This window comes from Cervus elaphus, chromosome 24, assembly GCF_910594005.1.
Source record: "Cervus elaphus chromosome 24, mCerEla1.1, whole genome shotgun sequence".
Classification (NCBI taxonomy): domain Eukaryota; kingdom Metazoa; phylum Chordata; class Mammalia; order Artiodactyla; family Cervidae; genus Cervus; species Cervus elaphus.
The window spans coordinates 24,894,119-24,912,046 of record NC_057838.1 but is presented as its reverse complement, the minus strand read 5'-3'; the positions used below and the strand labels follow the sequence as shown (position 1 = coordinate 24,912,046).

Here is a 17,928-nt window from a genome sequence, read left to right as displayed (position 1 = left end):
CCCTTGAATTGAGGAAGTGGGCCAGGACTCAGCCTGGTGGAGGAACGTTTCAGGGGATTTTGCCTATGTGTTGGGCATTCAAGTTTTTTGTCTTTCATGTCCCTGTTGGTGGTCGGACATCATGGGGGGCTTTGTTTTGCTCTGTCCTGTCCCACCACCTGGTAAGAGTCTCCTTGATCCCATTCTTGGGCTTCCAATAACCCTCCTGTTAGCTCGATGATGACCCCATGACATATTTTGCTCCCAGCTTCTCAGGACCCCAAGCTTGTGTTTTTTTTTAATTTTTCTTTTTCCTGGAGCCCTCTGGGGAAAGCTGATCTACTCATTTCTTTAGCTGCCCCATTTCTGCCCATGTTGGCTTATAGGTTTCTAGACTTGCTCAGAGCTTCCAGATTGAATGCAATCTGCTTTATATCTTCTAGAAATGTGAAGTTCTTCAGAGTTTCTGGTCTACCAAAGGCACCTTACCCTGTTTCTGGGGCTGTTACGGGGACTCACCATCTTTTTAAAATGTCGGCTGTGACTTTGGGGGTATTTGGGGAGGGAGGAAGAAGCGATGAACGAGGAGTCAGCCTGATACATTGAACCAGAAATCAAGACCAACCACTTGGATTGCTTTTTTGACTGTGCCGCACAGGTGTGCCTGGAGTTGAGTGAGAATTGACTTTGCGCCCAAAAGACACAGCTCCTTGGAGCCGGGGCAGGAAGCCGGCTTGTCTGGGGCACTGATCACAAGGATGCCTCCACTAAAATCAAATATCTTTGTCTCAGGATTTGCTAAAGACCACAGATTTGAGAGCTTTGTGTAAAAATGAAAACTGGGCTCTGGAAAATTCATTTGACATTTGTATAAAGTGGGAGGGAAGCCCTGGGACACATAGGGAAGCAAAACTCTCAAAACTACTCACTCTGGTTGGCCCTTCAGCACAGGGGCCTGAAGAGGGAGGGTCTACAGAGGTGAGGTGAGCGGCTGTGGGGAGCGGGGGGCGCTGGCCTGGTGGGGCCTGAGAGGAGGCCGGGCTGACCCAGCATGTCAGGCAGAGTGTGGCTATCAGAGGTCTGAAGGAGATGAGAATGGCTTTGACTGCTTTCAAGAATTCCTGTGCCTCTTACGTCTATACATGTAGATGCCTCAAAAGGCACCCCTTCCTACAGTGTACCCCCGAACTCACATACCCTCTGGGAAGAATGCTTGCCAACCCTTCTCTTCTGGATTCATGGAGGTCACCCTGCTTGGCTCTCACCCCCTAGCCTGCCACCCCGCTCCCTGTCTGCACAGACCTGTCAAGGCAGCCACGCTGCTCTCGTCCAGCTTCATGGCCTTCGAGTACCACAGGGATGCCTCCTTTACTTGGTCCTGCAGGATGAAGAGGTAGCCCAGCTCGGTGGCCATGTGGGCATCGGAGGATGCTGCCACGAAGGTTCGTTCGATGAAGCTACACACCAGCTGCAGAATCGCGGGGTGCCTCCCACACTGGAAGGAACAGACATGGGGAATGGGAAACCAGTCACTCCAACCTGCCTAAACAAGGCCATGTTACAAATGGGGGACACTTTGGCAGGACTTGGGGGTTCTCAGGAGAGCCCAAGAAGTATCGTGTGTCCAGGAAGCTGTCCAGCTTCCAAAGAACCTCCCCCCTCCCCTCAACCCTGGTGGCCACATGTGTGGAACCGCCTCCAGGCATGGAGCCCTTGAAGGGGCCCAGCCCCGTGTCTGGCCATAGTCACTGGTCCAGCAAGTCACCAGGAGGTTTTTCACAAGCTGAAGCTGCATGAGGGGAACACTGGAGGGAAGGGGCCCTGAGGGCTGCGAGCAGCCACATTCCCTGCTGCGCTTGGAGAATGAGCAGAGAGAATCAGACAGAGGTGGAGGGACAGAGGGCATCCCAGTGGAATTCGACTCCCCAGAGCTGCCCCTGCTCTTATGACAATTCCTTATGGTAAATCTTTCTTTTTTTCAGTTGGGGCCGTGGGATCTCTAGTTGTGGCATGTGAACTCTTAGTTGCAGCGTGCGGGATATAGTTCCCTGACCGGGGATGGAACCCAGGTCTCCCAGCATTTGGGAGAGTGGAGTCTTAGCCATGGGACCACCTGGGAAGTCCCCCTTCTAGTAAATTCTGCTCTGGGGCTGAAGGTTGTGACAGAGACAGACTGTTTGGCAGCCTGCTCCATTTGCACTGTGCTTGGCGTCAGAGAGGGCTAGGCAGGTCGGCCTCCCTGGGTCTCTTTCACAAAAAGTATATGGGAGTCGGGGGCTCCAGCACCCTGCTCTTCCACAGCTGTGTTGCTGCCCTCTTTCCCCAAATAGGGTGCCTCCCACTCTGAAAGCTTCCAGATCTCACTTCCGTGGTCTTCACAGCATCTCTGAAGGGCACGTGGGCAAAGGAGACAGAGGCTACCTGATACCGTGACAGGACGGAAGCAGGCAGGGGCCCCAGGGCCTGGACCACTAGACTGAGAGGTCAAGTTTAAGCCAGAGAGGGGTGGGGCGGGGTCCTGAGGGAGCTTCTGGGGGACCACAGATCTCCCCTGGGAACAAGACAAGATGCACTAGGTCAGAAACCAGGGAGGAGCTTTCTTACCAGTCTGCTCACCACAAGAATTTTTTTAAGATGGAGGCTTGGATTTTGGGGCTCTCTTGTTTCCAGTGCCTTAATCAGATTCCTAACGTGCTCGGCAGCCTGCAAGAACAAAATACAGCGTCAAAGGCAGTAGGTAAAAGGGGAGTGGGGCAAAGGTTCTCAAGGGTGGCTGCCCGGAGCACCAGCTGAGAGATCTTAAACACACTCGGGCCTCTGCACCAATGCCAGAGATTCAGAGTTCACTGGCCTTGGGTGTGCCCAGGCTTCAGTATCACTTTGGGGCCCTGCAGGGGCTTTCCCCCCAGAGCCGGCACTGCCCCTTTATTCACGAATCTGGGAAGAGCAGCTGTCCTCTGAGACACCCCCAAACAGTGCCAGAAGCCAGCTGTATGGTGCACACACAGCAGTCCCCTCCGGCCGGTTGCAAACCACCTGGGCTGGCCCAGGAGCAAACCGTCAGGGTGGGTCTCTGGCCCCAAACCTCTGTTCCATTTTGACCTGAGTCACCACATTGATGCCTCTCTTGTCATTCCAGTGAATCCTCCCAGGGACTCTGAAAGTCAGTGTACCTGAATTTTCCAGTCTAGAAGATGAAGGGTCAGAAAGGTTAAGGTCATTTGACCCAGGTTACCCAGCCATCTAGATGGCTGGCTGAGTCCAAGGCCTGTGTTCTTTCGTGGACTCTTCTGCCCACTCACTATGTGGGGGCAGGGAGTTCTTAGTCTGCAGCTGCAAAGAAGTACCAAAAGAGATGTGGGGTGGGGTGGATCCTAAGCTGCAAGCTTAGGACTGTGCAGCCTGGGCTGGGGTGAGGGGCAGATCCCAGGGTTTGAGATGGGGGCAAAGGAGGGGCATTAAATGCTAACTGCCCTTGGGCCTAACCGTGAGGCCAGGCCCTTGGAAGACTTGCTGAGGGCCCCATGTTCTCAGGGAGCTGAGGACAGGCCTAGTCCCTTGTTTCTACCCAGAGACAGGGCTAGGGCCCTTTTCAAGGGTTCCTACCAAATACAGACTGTGCCCTCCGCCTCACCCCACCCCACAAAATCCATAACCTCAGAGCTGGGCAAAAGGAAGCAGAAACTTCCTCTTCTCGCCATGGCCCCTTAGGGCCTCTTGACTGGTCACACTCTCCGCAGAGGCAATATCTTTATTCAGAAGGCAGGCTTTTCACTGAAGACACAAACTCTTTTTGAAAATAAGAATGTGTCTGGGCATGGAGGTTTTCATTATGAATTTGAGGTGCTTCTGACTGCATCTGAGGACTCTTTGGGGTTTCTCTGGAAAACTACACGTCTTACGAGCAAGTTCACGGCCAGGTGCATGCTAAGTTGCTCAGTTGTGTCTGACTCTTTGTGACCCCACAGACTGTAGCCTGCCAGGCTCCTCTGTTCATGTGATTCTCATACTGGAGTGGGTTGCCATTTACTCCTCCAGGGGACCTTCCTGACCCAGGGGATTCAGAGCCCAAACCCACGTCTCCTGCATTGGCAGGTGGATTCTTTACCACTGAGCAACCTGGGAAGCCCATGGGGCCAGGTACCGCCTGGTCAATATCTGAACAATCCTAACCATTCCCTTAAAAAAAGGCATTTCCCGAAACAAGAAACACAACCATGGGAATTCCTCGGTAGTCCAGTGGTTAGGACTCAGCACTTTCACTGCTGTGGGCTTGGGTTCAATCCACGGTCACAGAACTAAGATCCCGCAAGCCATGCGGCGTGGCAAAAACAAAAACAAAACCAAAACCGGCAACAAACCACAATCATGACTTCTATCAGTTAAAATGGAGGAAGTTACTGTAGCGCACTGGGCACTGTTCCCAGTCGTCCTACGTGGCCTGTAATTGGACCTTATAACAACCGCACAGAGTGGGTGGAATTATCTCCATTTTTACAGATGAGCATCTTGGGGCTCATCCAGGTGGAGACACCTGCCCAGGTCACACAAGGAACATGAGGCAGAACCAGAGCAGTGTGTTAGCCTCACTGCCGGACTTTTGAACTGTGTGGCTCAAAGACCAAACCAGAGCCCCGAGTGTGTGAATGGGGGTAGGGAGCTGAGTCCCAGGGAGCCCCCTCCAAAGCCTTGGGGGTGGAGGTGCTGTGAAGGGTCCCTCCTTGGCTGGGTTGGTTTCAAGGTTCAACTTCTGAGTCTTGAAAGAACTTACTGCAGTCATGTTTCCTTCTCTTGCGAGCTCATACACAGCTAGAATTTGGCAGGCATCGATATTGCTTTCGTCTTTTTCGAGGATTCTGAAACAGGAAGAGGAGCCACATGAATTGAGAGCATTCAAAGGCAAGGTTAAGATGATGTGGTGGCATCTTCTGATTGTCTCCTAACATCTATCCTCCCCTTCTCCTTTTAATAGAGCCTGCTGAACTGCTAGGGCATGGGGCTACCGCAATAAAGACTACATTTCCCAGCTTCCCTCTGCAGCTCGTGTGTGACCATGTGATTACGTTCTGACCAATAGGATGCAAGTGAAAGTGCCCAGGGTATAACCAGTGGTGTCCCTACAGCATGCCTTCCATTTCTTCTCTTTCCTCCTTCTTGCTGGCCAGAATGTGGGCCATGTGAGCAACATCCTAGGAATAGGACAGAGGGGGCCTGGGACCCTAGAGAGTTAAGCTGTCATCCTAGTCTTGGCCCACCACCCTAACTTTTCCCTGAGAGAGGAATAACCTTTTACGTTAAGTCCCTTGTTTGGGGGTGTCTTCATGACAGAAACCTATTTATATCCCAAACAACACAGGCATGACTGTGGTACCAAGGTCAGGGGACGGGGGGTCAGTCTGCAGCTGTAAGATGGGAAGGAAACTTTGGTTTCCATCATGTGTCACTGGGAAGACGCGGCTCCTGATCACACTACAGACTTTTCTTTCTTTTTTTAATTATTTATTTATTTTTGACTGTGCTGGGTCTTTCTTGCCACAGGGGCTTTCCCCGAGTTGTGGCGAGCACAGGCTCCTTTCTAGTTGTGGAGTGTGGGCTTCTCATTGTGGTGGCATGTGGTGCCATGCAGAGCACCGGCTCCAGAGCACTCAGGCTTCAGCAGTGGGGGGTTGTCAGCTCTAGAGGACAGGTTCAGAGGTTTGTGGTGCAAGGGGTTAGCTGCTGTGGGGCATGTGGGATCTTCCTGGACCAGGGGTCGAACCCATGTCTCCTGCATTGGCTGGCAGATTCTTTACCACGGAGCCACCAGGGAATTCCCTGGAATTTTCAATATTTTGTTTCTTTATAGGAAATTTCATATTTTTCAGCCGCATCAGGGAATGGTCCTTCTGCTTAACAGTTACTCTAATTGACATATCAACTTTCAACACAACCAGGCACAGTCAACATTCAAAGAGTTCTAGGCATTTATGATGATTTTGAAGGCACTGTGAATTTCATAATTAAAAAAAAACAAAACTTTAAAAAAGACGTATGGACTAAAAAAGGTTCAGAACCAATGTTAGAAAAGTTGCGGAACCAAATGATACTGAAGATACTACTGAAATATCCAGATGTGTAGACACTGTTAAATGGTACCTCAAGGGACATCCATAAACTTAAATGCTTATCTTCTAAAAGAATATTAAGAATGTCCAGGCATCCAACTCAAGAGTTAGACAATAACAACAGAGTACCTCCACAGAAGGTAGTTAGCAGGAAATAATAAACAGCAGAAATTAATCAATTAGAAAACAAGGATATGATAGCATCAACAAAACTCAAAGCTGGTTCTTTAACAAGACTCATGGAAGAAACAAATTATTTTAACATTGGTGGAGAGAACTAAAAGAGAAGGAAAAAATGAACAATATTAGGGCTGAAAAGAGAAACACATCTACAGAGAGCAGAAATTTAAAGAGCAATGGGGAAGGGACTGCCCTGGCGCCCCAGTGGTTAGAACTCTGTAATCCATTCTAATGTTGACACTGCAAACTACATGAAACTAACGAAACACACGGGCTCCCAGGCTCAGCGGTAAAGAACCCACCTGCCAGTGCAGGAGATGCAAGAGACGCGCATTCAACCCCTAAGTCGGGAAGATCCCCTGGAGAAGGAAACGGCAACCTACTCCAGTATTCTTGCTGGGAAATCCCAGGGACACAGCAGTCTGGCAGGCTACAGTCCACAGGGTCACAAAAGAGTCAGACGTGGTTTAGCGACTGAACAACAACTGCTTCCACTGCAGGGGGCATAGTTGTGATCCCTGATTGGGGAACTAAAATCCCGCATGCTGAGTGGTGCAACCAAAAATAAATAAAGAGCAATGAGAGAAGTCTATGAGCTGGGGAACCCTCTGTGAGGGAAGGTGTCAGGCGTTGGGCTCAACCCGTGGACACCACACGCCGTCTCCCTGTAGGTCTGGGCAGCAGGACCTGGGTAGGGAGGCAGCACACACCCATGGTCAAAGTCTTCAGCCAGGTGTTTCCAGGTATCCTGTGGGCCCAAAGCGGAGCCTCCAAAGCAAGCTCTCGATCCAGGAGTTCCTGCCAAGGACACCAGCCAACTGTGAGAGAGGCCGCTGAGGGCCCGCCCAGGCCTGGCACAGGCTGGAGTCACTTTCAGTTTCCTACCAGTGCCTCTGTGTGAGACTTCCATTCCAGTTATCATCCTTCCATAGGGAAGGAAGAGGTATGTTTCTATTCCACCTCCACACACAAACACACAATCTGGACTGCAAGGAGATCAAACCAGTCAATCCTGAAGGAAATCAGTCCTTGAATATTCACTGGAAGGACTGATGCTGAAGCTGAAACTCCCAATACTTTGGCCACCTGATGCAAAGAATGGACTCATCGGAAAAGATCTTAATGCTGGGCAAGACTGAAGGGAGGAGAAGGGGACAACAGGATGAGTTGGTTGGATGGCATCAACAACTTGATGGACATGAGTTTGAGCACGCTCTGGGAGTTGGTGATGGACAGGGAAGCCTGGCGTGCTGCAGTCCATGGGGTTGCAAAGAGTCAGACACGACTGAGTGACTGAATTGAACTGAACTGTACTGGTGACTCATGATCACTCAGAAAAAACAGTCCATGAACTCTTTTTAGGAAGAAAATTAGTACTATATGTTTTATGATTACTGTGATAAAAATGGTTAAAGTGGTAGAGTTTAAAGAGATAAGCTTCAGTTATCTAGAAAATTTCATTTTCAAAAACCCTCCATCAAACATCCCTCCCCTGAAGCCATCTTTATCTCTGTTCACAGTGAAAGTGCTTCAGGATCGCCCTATACCTGGAATTGGGCTTCCACAAGTCCCCATTACTCCTGAATCCTCCCTCCGCTGTCTTCCTGATGCACTCAGCTCGCTACTAAAGTATTCTCTCAGGCAATGACCTTTGTCACCCACAGTTTTTATTAACATATATTACACCCACAGTTTTAAAAATTACATACTACAATAGTTCCTTTCTGCCTTTATTCTTTCCTCCCCGCCCACTCCTCAGACACAACTGCTGTTTACCTCTAACTCTTTTTTTTTTTTTTACCTCTAACTCTTATTGCCTTGAGTTCCTTTGGTAGTTCTCTCTCCTAAACACTATGCTTAGATCACTTGATAGGGCTATTTCTTTTCCAATTTTTTTTTAAAAGATGTTTTTTTGATGTAGACCATTTTCAATATCTTTATTGAATCTGCTACAGTACTGATCTGTTCCACGTTTCTTGGTTTCTTGGCCGCAAGGCATGTGGGATCTAGTTCCCTGATCAGGGATCGAACCTGTACACCCTGCATTGAAAGGCAAAGTCTTAACCAGGGGACCACCAGGGAAGTCCCGAGAGGCCTATTTCTTGATTTGTCCATCACAGGCCTCCACTGCTGGCTTCCTGCTGTGACAAGTGAGTGCCTAGTTCACATCCATCCTCCTTCTGCTCCCCAACCCCCAATGTGACCATATCACTATTCATAACTCCCACTGACAATATTGACTTTTATGGCTTGTTCCATCAAATACACAGTATCTCCCCCATCCTGCCACTGTGTAAGAGGGGACCAATTAGTCCCCTCCACTGGCAAAAGAAGTCTAATCAAGGCTATGGTTTTTGCAGTGGTCATGTATGGATGTGAGAGTTGGACTATAAAGAAAGCTGAGTGCAGAAGAATTGATGCTTTTGAACCGTGGTGTCGAAGAAGACTCTTGAGAGTCCCTTGGACTGCAAGGAGATCCAACCAGTCCATCCTAAAGGAGATCAGTCCTGGGTGTTCATTGGAAGGACTGATGCTGAAGCTGAAACTCCAATACTCTGGCCACCTGATGCGAAGAGCTGACTCATTTGAAAAGACCCTGATGCTGGGAAAGATTGAGGGCAGGAGGAGAAGGGGATGACAGAGGATGAGATGGTTGGATGGCATCACCGACTCAATGGACATGGGTTTGGGTGGACTCCAGGAGTTGGTGATGGACAGGGAGGCCTGGCGTGCTGCAGTTCATGGGGTTGCAAAGAGTCGGAGACGACTGAGCGACTGAACTGAACTGGCAAAGGAAGGAAGCATCAGGTCAGCCCTGCCCCTCACCTGTGTCCCATTTCTACCGTCTGCTCCCAGTCCTGCCGAGCCAGGAACAGCCGCATCTTTAGGACCAAGGCAGGCAGGAAGCTCCCATAGGTGACGGTGATCTGGTTCACCACCTCAAGGGCACCCGAGTAGTTCTGCAGCATCATGAAGTACATCACCTGTTGAAAGCCGAACAGAAGAGCCCTCATCAGTGCCCACCCAAAATGAGCGGTGGGTGTCAGTGTCCCCACCAAGACAGGAGCAGAGCCTGACACATGGGCAGAAGCCATCATTCAGAGTGACAAATCAGGTCCACAGCAGTCTTGGCGTTTTCTGACAGGCAAGGCAGGGGAATGGAATTCCAGCTGAGTTATGTCAAATCCTAAAAGATGATGCTGTTAAAGTGCTGCACTCAATACGCCAGCAAATTTGGAAAACTCAGCAGTGGCCACACGACTTGAAAAGGTCAGTTTTCATTTCAATTCCAAAGAAGAGCAATGCCTAAGATTGTTCACACTACTGCACAATTGCACTCATTTCACATGCTAGCAAAGTAATGCTCAAAATCCTCCAAACTAGGTTTCAATAGTATGGGAACTAAGAACTTCCAGTTGCACAAGCTGGATTTAGAAAAGGCAGAGGAACCAGAGATCAAATTGCCAACATCCACTGGATCATAGAAAAAGCTAGAGAATTCCAGAAAAACATCTACTTCTGCTTCATTGACTATGCTAAAGCCTTTGACTATGTGGATCACAACAAACTATGGACAATTCTTCAAGACAGACCACCTTACCTTCCTCCTGTGAAACCTGTATGCAGGTCAAGAAGCAACAGTTAGAACCAGACATGGAACAACAGACTGGTTCCAAATTGGGAAAGGAATACGTCAAGGCTGTATATTGTCACCCTGCTTGTTTAACTTATAGGCAGAGTACATCATGAGAAATGCCAGGCTGGATGAAGCACAAGCTGGAATCAAGATTGCCAGAAATATCAGTTGGGAGAAATATCAATAACCTCCGACATGCAGATGACACCACCCTTATGGCAGAAAGCTATGAGGAATTAAAGAGCCTCTTGATAAAGGTGAAAGAAGAGTGAAAAAGCTGGCTTAAAACTCAACATTAAAAAAACCAAGATCATGGCATCTGGTCCCATCACTTCATGCCAAATAGATGGAGAAACAATGGAAACAGTGACAGACTTAATTTTCTTGGGCTCCAAAATCACTGAAGATGGTGACTGCAACCACAAAATGAAAAGACGCTTGTTCCTTGGAAGAAAAGCTATGACAAATCTAGACAGCATAGTAAAAAGCAGAGACATTACTTTGCCAACAAAGGTCTGTCTAGCCAAAGGTATAGTTTCTTCAGTAGTCATGTGTGGATGTGAGAGTTGGGCCATAAAGAAGGCTGAGCACCAAAGAACTGATGTTTTCAAACTGTGGTGTTGGAGAAGACTCTTGAGAGTCCCTTGGACTGCAAGGAGATCCAACCAGTCCATCCTAAAGGAGATCAGTCCTGGGTGTTCATTGTAAGGATTGATGCTGAAGCTGAAGCTCCAATACTTTGGCCACCTGATGCAAATGAGCTGACTCATTTCCCTGATGCTGGGAAAGACTGAAGGCAGGAGGAGAAGGGGACAACAGCGGATGAGATGGCTGGATGGAATCACCAGTTCAATGGACATGAGTTTGAGCAAGCTCTGGGAGATGGTGAAGGACAGGGAGGCCTGGTGTGCTGCAGTCCAGGGGGTCGCAAAGAGTCAGACACGCCTGAGGGACTGAACCACAACAAGGCAGGGGCTACAGGAGGTAGCTGAGATAGCTGAGCCCCTGCGGGCCTGGAGCAGAGCAAAGTCATGGGAAGGCGCCCCCTAGTGGGTAAGTTCAGCACTTTCAATTTCCACATAAGGCCCATCATTTCCTATTCACGTTCCTAAAATTCACCGCTGAAAACTGCTCACTGGGGCCAGAGCAGCCACCGGGAGTCAGCAAGAGTTTGCAGGTAACCCTCTTCCCACATATCAAGTCTGCGGGACTTTTTCTCTGTCAAGGCTCACCAGGCTGGGGTCACGGTCTCTGCAGGCAGCCAGCCACTAGGCTCTGCTGGGCAAGTCATGACACAGATGCCTGAGGGGCAGAGAGCGGTGCTTCCCAAAGGCTTGAAACTGGACTCCAAAAGGCTGGCTTTGGCCTACAGCAACCTTCCACTAAGAGACTTACTAAAAACAAGAGGGAGAGCATTCTAAATAAAAATTTATGTATAAACGTGTTCACCGTAGCTTGCTTTCTACGTGTACAACTAAAAACAACCTTAATATACAAACACTAGGAGGCAAAGTTGGTAAATTATTTTAGGTCCACGCAGTAGTGGCCTGACTTTATGTCAAAATGACATGTGCTTATGACATAACCCTACATGAAGAGAGAGACCAAATGGTAAGATGCCCTGTGATAACAACCATATGAAATCCCACTGTCTCCTGTCCTGTCACAAGTGCTGTGTGTGACCCCCTTTGGGACCAGGGGAGGTGGCTGTTGATATCTCTTGGACGAGTCTCCCTCCTGGGCTCCCCTGTGGCTTCAGGGAGCCCCCAGGTACCAGGTTGCCCCCATCCCCGAGGGGCAGCCTACATCTTGTCAGTGAGGGGGTCAGGGCAGGGTCACCCCAGCTCCACAGTTCCCAGCAGAGCTGGCTGAGGCCGCCACTGGGGCTGCCTCACAGTCCGAGTTCTCCCTCCTGCTTCTTTGACTTTCCCTACACATGTTGGTCCCAAGGGCACAACCTGATAAACCTCCCGTGTGATAACTTCATGGCCTCTGCTCCCCAGCAAGCCACTGAAGGTGCACCCTGAAACAACGTAGAAGCAGCGTAGAAGACAGACTAGGAGACACGGCCCTAAAATATCGCCATGGGTTGTTCGGGGGTGGCGGGTCTAAAAGGATGCCATTTTGACTTTTTTTGACTTCTGGTTTTTCAATGAGCATGCATTCATTCCAGGTGGGGCTAGTGGTAAAAAAAAAAAAAAAAAAATCTGTCTGCCACTGCAGAAGACACCAGAGATGTGGGTTCGATTCCTGGGCTGGGAAGGTACCCTGCGGGAGGAAATGACAACCCACTTCAGTATTCTTGCCAGGGAAATTCCATGGAGAGAGAAGCCTGGCGGGCTACAGTCCATAGGGTTACAAGAGTCAGACATGACTAAGCATGCATGCATGCATACGTATTCATTTTATAAGAAAGGTATATACAAACAGAAGCAGGTAAGAGGATGATTTTTCTCTCATAGATTGATTCAGCGAGGGTCACATCAGAAAAAGGCAACAATTTAAGATCAGAAAATATAAAACACATACCTTCTTTCTCTTGACCAATTGAGTGAGTTTAACAGATGAGATGAGAAAGGAAAATGCAGAGAAAAGGGACAGTGCGTGAAAACAAAAGGGACAGAGAGAAAAAAGCCCACCAGAACCCAGGGAGCATAGCTCCTGAGGAGATCTGAGGCAGGAGACAGACAGAAACTCAGGCTGGGCAGAATGCAGGAAGGACTGGGGCACGCCCAGGGCGGCTCTGTGACCCTGACCCTCTCTAGGCCTCTGCTCTTCATCCACCGGGTGGGGGGCCGAGAGACTGAAGTCCCTGGCTGAAGACACTCCCACCCCCCGCCTCCCCACTGCCTACCTTTCCCATCAGCCCCAGGACGTCTTTGGTGTCCTGAAGGCCATGCTCCAGGTACTTGATGGACTTCTTCACCGTGTGGGGTTTGTCTGAGCTGAGGTCCACCCAGCCTCTGAGCACATAGCCCTGGCATAAGAACAAGGGGAAAGATGAAGTCCTTGCTCCTGCATCGCCTCCACTCAACTGCCTCTCCTGCCCCATCTCCCCCTCTTTGTCACTCCACTCTCTGAGGCCCTGCTGAGCACCGCGGCTCCCAGATCCCAGCATAGCCCTGCTCTTTCTCTCGGGCCTTCATGCCTCTTGTTCCTTCACCTGGAAAGCCCTTCCCAGCATGCACCCCCTAAACCAGGTCCCTTCACCTGGTTAACCACCACCAGTCTTTAAAACTCAGTGGAGGAGGCCCCTCCTGGAGGAGGCCTTCCTTGACCCTCCAGGCTGGGGTGAGGCTCTCGCTGTAACCCCCATGGTTCTCTTGCTCCTTATGGAGCGGACTACCACCTGTCTCATCACTGTCTGTTTACTTTACACTGGGGTCAGGGTACCAGGGCAGGACCACTCCTGCTCCCTCCACTCCTTAGACCAGCGTAAGGGCTTGGCCTAGATGGGAAGCTGGGAATGCCTCCTGAGTGGGCGGGTGGCCACTCTGAGCTCATGGGCCTTGCCGGCTCCTCTCCAGCTTTTACCCCACTTTGCCTGGCAGGTGCAGCAGGCCAGGCCTGGGAGGCAAGATCAGAGGGGCGCCTGGAAGACCCTGTCCCAAAGCACTGCTCATGGCCTAGAGCAGGTTTCTTAATTCTTTTCCATTGCTGCCCTTCTAATGAGCCATTTTCCCCTGGGGAAGGAAATGGCTACCCACTCCAGTATTTCTGCCTGGAGAATCCCACGGATAGAGGAGCCTGGCGGGCTACAGTCCACGGGGCCGCAAAGAGTTGGACATGACTGAGCAACTGACCAACAACAAAGGAGCCTTTTTAGACGTTTCCCCCTCATCGTTCTCTCCCCCTCCAAGAAAATTAAGTATCACATATACACTGACTGATTTTATGTTCTGTGTGTACATTTGTGTACTACATACAATCAATGAGATGTTTCACCCTCTCCTTCAAGAACCAATTTGCACCCCCTTGAAAACATCCTGATGCTGGGAAAGATTGAGGGCAGGAGGAGAAGGGGACGACAGAGGATGAGATGGTTGGATGGCATCACCGACTCAACGGACATGAGTTTGGGTGGACTCCGGGAGTTGGTGATGGACAGGGAGGCCTGGCGTGCTGCAGTTCATGGGGTCGCAAAGAGTCTGCGACTGAACTGACTGACTGGGGGGCTGGGGGTGATACATGCCCTGCTGAGATGCAAGGCCTAGACTGAGGCTTCCAATTCTACAGTCCTCTGGCCCATGAGACTACCACAGGTGAGATCTACTGTGTGAGCAACCAGAGGCACTGAGCAGATCTCTGCATGGAGGGAAGGCAGGCCCGGTGAATGCAGGACAGCTCATCTAGTTTCTCAAAAGAACCAAGAAATCTGGGACTTTTAGGTAAAAATTTTCTGATTTCAAAATGCCAGCAACTAATTCAAGATTTTAAAACTGTATAGCACAGGCCATAAACCACCTATCTGCAGATTGGACTCTATGGACAAAGTCCAGTTTGTAGGTGGCTAGCCCCTGAGCCAGCATGGGCCTTGTTAGTGCCTGGGTGTGACCCTCCCCCAGCCCTAGCGCCCTCCACGGGAGTCAGAGCCACTCTGTATGATGTGTCTGGATGCTGCTTTCTTTGGCTATTGCCCCCATGATGCCAGGGGCCTGTACCTCTCTGGAGCTGCTGGAGACCTTCAACGTGCGGTCAATGTATTCCCTGGCCTTGTCATGGCGGCCCATGAGCCAGAGGAAGAGGCCAGCATAGTACAGGGCGGTCCCACTGGCTGTCTTGCGGACTTCCTTCAGGCTGCTCTCAAGCTCCTGAATTGCTTCTCGGTCTGGGAATTCGTGAGAGGAGAAAGAGGACAAGTTAGGACAGGGAGGTCTGTCTGGTCCTTCCCCTGGACACTCTGAGCCTCCCACAACACACGGGAGCTGACCACACAACAGCCCAGGGCCTGGGAACCAGCAACACCGGCCCCTGTGAGGCCACGGGAGCCGCCCAGCCCTGGACTTGGGTTTGCTGGTTGAGATGTATTGTTTCTCCTCTGTGCCCAGGAGTTTTCTGGGCAGACAGATCAAACGGGAATCTCCCACCTCAGGCCCATAGTCCATTTCAGATGGGGAAATAGTTTGTACATAGATTTGTGGAATCTCTCGCTGACCCTAGAGAGGTGGAGATTTAGGGGTAGAAACTTTTTATTTTGGCTTGGTTTTTCGTGACGAGATTTTGGCAAAGGCAAGCAGGGTGTCTCCCCAGTTCTTGGGATCTGAAAGGAGGACCCCTCCCACTGTCAGGCGTTCCGCCTGTGGCTCCCACTCAACCGGGCCTGGGCACGGGGTCGTCTCTGAGGTCTCTGTGGGGACGGGACTGGCAGCCACTCCTCATAGCATCTGTGGCCAGGGGTGCACACACTTCCTGCAGCCGCCCAAGAGGGGGCTGTGTCTGGAGCAGGGCTCTCTTTTCCCCACTGGGCCAGGCTTGGCTGAGCATGCCTGCACTCACCAATGGTTTCACAGCACTTGTGAGCATAAATGAGGGCCATGATGGAGCACAGGGACACGTCTGGGTGATTCTGGATGCTCTCCAGGCTGCTGATGGCATCCTGGATGCGCTCTGTGAAGAGAACCCACATGGTTATTATGCTCAGAGGGCAGGAGGCTCCACAGCAGACCCAGGGCTGAGTCAAGGCTTGGTATGATCTGACCCAAGGCTTGGACTAACTGGCCCACAGGTCCCTAATGGCCCAAGTTCCTTGAAGACTGAAGCTTCCTGAAAGCACTGCTGGCACCATGGTCTGCGTGGCCAGGGGATGGAGGACTTGGAGCTGAGAGATGTTCCTGTGAGTACTTGCAAGGATACCCTGGATCAGTTTTGAAGAAGGACCTCTGGGCATTCCCAGCTAGCTATAAAATATAACCCCAGAGCCACTGACTATATTTATCCTTCCATGTCCACTGACATTGGCCATGGGCGGCCCAGGACCACCTTCTGAATGTCAGTGAATTGTTACTGCAGGGGCCCTACTCCTTTCTCTGCTTTCTGTCCCACACATGACTGTGCCCACACCCACCACTTCCTCCTTTTCCTGCATTACCTGAGGTTGGTTCAGTAATCAAGCCTGGGGTTGGTTCAATAATCCTGTGGTCATTTCTCCCTCCAAACTCATTTTATAGACAGGGAAACTGAGGTGCAGAACAGGGAGAGAGAGCTCTCCAGTCTTGAAAGTCAACTAGATATAGATTACACAGATTTCTGTGAATTAACCTGGAAATCTAGCCACTCTGTGTAAGACTGTTTCCAGGGGAACATGACTGGGGTAGAAGTAGCCATCCCGGTGGAGTCGGTGCCTTACTGCTGAGTGAGGGCCCAAGGTCAGGAGGCAACACTGATGGGTCCTCACCTTCCCCGAGGACTCCATAGGCTTTAAAGAACTGCAGCACTGGGTCATTGTTGAATTTTTCCAGGCCAACAGCTGTGGCCTGCTGCACGTGGCGGAAGTACTTTTCTTTGCTGTAGTAAATGATCCCAGCCTGCGAGGAGGAAGGCAAAATCTCAATAGTCTCAGGCCCATGTCTCTGATCTGATCTTCTCCCTCCCCTATTCCCTGCTCCTCCTCCAGTTCTGTAAAGAGAAGAGAAAGAATATTCTGGTCTCATCTTGTTCCTCCCCAGCCACAGAAACAGCTCCATACGGTTTTCTTAGGAAAGAGTTTGGAGATGGCTTGTTTTGGAATTAACCACAGATTCTGGCTCAAAAGTTGATGAGAAATTCAACTCAGGTTTTGCCTTATGAAGGGAATAAGGGGGAAGGAGGAGGACCAGTAATAAGAATCATGACACCAATAGTTAGAATTGTGAGTTATTGTGGGCTAACCACCTGTGGTGAAGGGGCTCAAGGGCTTTATGCCTATTATCTTATGTATTATTCTCTCCATATTCTTCACAATTAAGGAAGCCAAAGCCCAAGGAGGCTGTGGCTTGACAAACATCATGCAATAAGACAGGCTGAGATTTTAAAGTGAAGTCTCACTTCCCCTAAGGTTTGTGGATGCTGGGGTTGGGGATAGATGTGGTTGGATTGTAAACAGCCTTGTGGGCCATATGAAAGAGCCCAAACATCATCCTGAGGGTAATAGGAAGCAGCTGGAATGGTTTTACGCATGGGGATAGCGGGGGGCAGGGCAAATGTTCAGATGTGTGTTTTTGCAAAAACCACTCTGGCTCCTGTGTGTGTGTGTTGGGGTGGTTGCTGTTGGTGGTGGTGGTGGTAGCGAGACCGCTGGTGAAGAGAGACGAAGTAGAGAAACCAGCTGGGAGGGGGGCTGTTGCAGGTGCCCAGAGGGGAGAGGGTGGTGATACTGGGCTAGGAGATAAAATAAGGAGCTGATATTTTCTGCTGATAGACAGGAGCTGGAGATGGCTGTGGGGAAGAGTAACGGCTGGGGGGTCAAACGGTGGTGCCATCCACTAGAGCAAAGGACACAGAAGAGGTACAGGAGGTTGGAGCCGGGGGTGGGGGTCGGATAATGGCAAGGTGATGGACTTTTATGCTTTGGTTTGGGGGAGCTCGGAGATAAGACTGGGTGGGGATGATGGCTAGGGGCTCAGGGTACACAGAAAACACTAGACAGGATGTGCTCGCCACGGAAAGAGAGGCGAGAAGGCGCCAAGACCGTCTGAAGAGGCCGGGGACAGCGAAAGCCGGGTGGCGGTCAGAGAGGTAACAGCGGAGCTACAGGTCGCGGGGCTGACTGGGCCAGAGGAGGAGCAGTGCCCGGGTCACGCACCATAAGGGAGGAGTCATTGCTGCTCATCTCTGGGCGCCCGCGGCTCTAGAGTCGGGGTCTCGTGGTGCCGCGCAGAGCGAGATTCCCAAGTCAGGGTCCTGGGTGCGCCTGTCGCGGCCGGAAGTCGGAGGCTCGCGCGTCCTTGGAAACGGAGCAGCTGGCTGCTCTCTAAGGGCGTCAGAGTTAGGGGTGGGCGTGGCCAGGCGCCCACGTGACAAGGCGCGGGTAGTCGAGCGCCGAGAGGGCGA

The 17,928-nt window shown here is 50.7% G+C and overlaps 1 protein-coding gene across 4 annotated transcripts in view; it reads right to left on the bottom strand.

Annotated features, from left to right (window-relative positions):
* The window catches only part of TTC21A (tetratricopeptide repeat domain 21A), a 34,444-nt gene extending 16,627 nt beyond the window's left edge, over window positions 1-17,817 (bottom strand). For all 4 annotated transcript variants that reach the window (XM_043885579.1, XM_043885578.1, XM_043885580.1 and 1 more), the window contains exons 1-9: window positions 17,681-17,817; window positions 16,295-16,424; window positions 15,397-15,507; window positions 14,562-14,728; window positions 12,755-12,877; window positions 9,090-9,247; window positions 4,751-4,835; window positions 2,584-2,682; window positions 1,282-1,474 (exon numbers count right to left, since the gene is read on the bottom strand). In XM_043885579.1, coding sequence (XP_043741514.1) covers window positions 1,282-1,474; window positions 2,584-2,682; window positions 4,751-4,835; window positions 9,090-9,247; window positions 12,755-12,877; window positions 14,562-14,728; window positions 15,397-15,507; window positions 16,295-16,424; window positions 17,681-17,707 — 1,093 coding nt within the window. In that variant the 5' untranslated portion in view covers window positions 17,708-17,817. The remainder of the gene's footprint in view (window positions 1-1,281; window positions 1,475-2,583; window positions 2,683-4,750; window positions 4,836-9,089; window positions 9,248-12,754; window positions 12,878-14,561; window positions 14,729-15,396; window positions 15,508-16,294; window positions 16,425-17,680) is intronic.
* Window positions 17,818-17,928: the final 111 nt, after the last annotated feature.